This window comes from Nematolebias whitei, chromosome 5 (genome assembly GCF_014905685.2).
Source record: "Nematolebias whitei isolate Nwh7 chromosome 5, NemWhi1, whole genome shotgun sequence".
NCBI classification, from domain to species: Eukaryota; Metazoa; Chordata; class Actinopteri; order Cyprinodontiformes; family Rivulidae; genus Nematolebias; species Nematolebias whitei.
The window spans coordinates 13,037,949-13,039,626 of NC_056502.1; the positions used below are offsets into that span (position 1 = coordinate 13,037,949).

General features: G+C 37.6%; 1 protein-coding gene across 1 annotated transcript in view; it reads left to right on the forward strand.

Annotated features, from left to right (window-relative positions):
• Positions 1 to 1,288: 1,288 nt before the first annotated feature.
• The window catches only part of LOC119409679 (meprin A subunit beta-like), an 8,745-nt gene continuing 8,355 nt past the window's right edge, over positions 1,289 to 1,678 (forward strand). The window contains exons 1-2 of the mRNA XM_037676581.1: positions 1,289 to 1,295; positions 1,474 to 1,548. Coding sequence (XP_037532509.1) covers positions 1,289 to 1,295; positions 1,474 to 1,548 — 82 coding nt within the window. The remainder of the gene's footprint in view (positions 1,296 to 1,473; positions 1,549 to 1,678) is intronic.

A 1,678-nucleotide genomic window follows, 5' to 3' on the forward strand; every position in this document is an offset into this window, starting at 1 on the left:
AACTCAACATCTGACTTTCTGCCACTTCCAGTTCTTTCTCCTGTCTTTTTGTTAATGCCACTGAGAAGTTCAGTCAACTGGGACAGACTCAGAGTAGAATCGCTGCTCCTCAACAATGAGAGGAGCCAGTTGAGGGGGTTCAGGCAGCTGGTAAGGATGCTCCCTGGGCCCCTCTCTAGGTAAGTGCTTCAGGCATGTCTGACTGGGAAGAGACCTCACGGAAAACGGAGGACACACAGGAAAGACCGGTAGATCCCTCTGTTGGCTTGGGAATGCCTTGGAATCCTCCCAGTAGAGCTAGAAGAGGTGGCTGTGGAAAAATATGTCTGGGCCTCCTCGCTCAAGCTGCAGCTTGAGAGACCAGACTTAGGAACAAGTGGAGGATAATGGATGAATGGATGGTTGGATAGATTTCAAAAAAATTATTGAAATACACACATCAACATCTAACTGATTAGTTTGAACAAGATACAGTGGCATAAACTAAAGAGGTATAAATAATATTAAAATAATAGATAAAATGGTGGGTTTTTTATTGACTAATTAGTCATGTGTGAAACACTACAACAACTGGCACATGTACCTGACAATTGCTGTGAATCGTTTAGATGCATTGTTAAAAACTTTCAAAACAATTAAATTGGTCGATATAGTACATTCTAGTAAATTATGTTTAATTTGGAAATTTGCACTTATCAAACAATTCATTTATAAACTATAAATATTGTTAATACACATTTCAGCTGTGGCTGAGTAGTTAGAGCAGTCGTACTTTAACGGGAGAGTTGGGGGTTTGATTCCAGCAGCGGTCACATGTTGAAGTGTCCCTGGGCAAGACACTGAACCCCTCATTGCCTCTGATGTGTGTCCCATCAGTGTATGAATGTGATAAGATTAGTCTCTATAAAATGATTTGTTCACTCGAGCTTTGTAGAGATGTAGAGCGCTGTATGAATGTGTGTGCATGGGTAAATGAAGGCAGAGATTGTGTTGTAAAGTGCTTTGAGTATCTTGATTAGATAGAAAAGTGGCATATAAATACAGTCCATTTACTATTTACTTCAATAATTTGCCATATTGAAAAAAAAAAATTAATAGCATTAACACCTGGTAACTAACTGTTTAGACACAACTGAGTAATCCAAAACATTCTGTCTAAAGAACAACATGTGAAAATAAAGCATGTGACAAAAACAAGACGTTTCTGTCTTGAAAAATCCCAACATGCTGACACATCTGATGATACTCCCAGCAATGACACACACTGCAAAACTGACAAAAAAAAAGAATGCCAGGTGTGTAACATTGTGTTTTAATGATGACTTAAACCTCTGAGTTTGGTGAGCTTCTCATTTGTAGTTAAACAGACAGAGTGGCTGGAGGTAATCAGGTGTCAAATAAATTAAACCAAATTCAAGAGAACTAAGATAAATCCATAGTAAAGGTCACAATTTAATATTTGCTTTTGCTCAGAACTCAAGATGAAAAGCTACATTTTCCTTATGATCAGTTTGGTACTTCCATCAGCATTCTCCATGACTCTAGTAAGTACTTTTATTTGTACGTATACTGCACTTATAAACTTTAAGCTTTACTTTGTGCATAAGCTTTGCTATGCAAAAAAGAATATGAAGTAAGACAGCCTTATACCAGATTAAAAACTGGTGTCATAAAATGT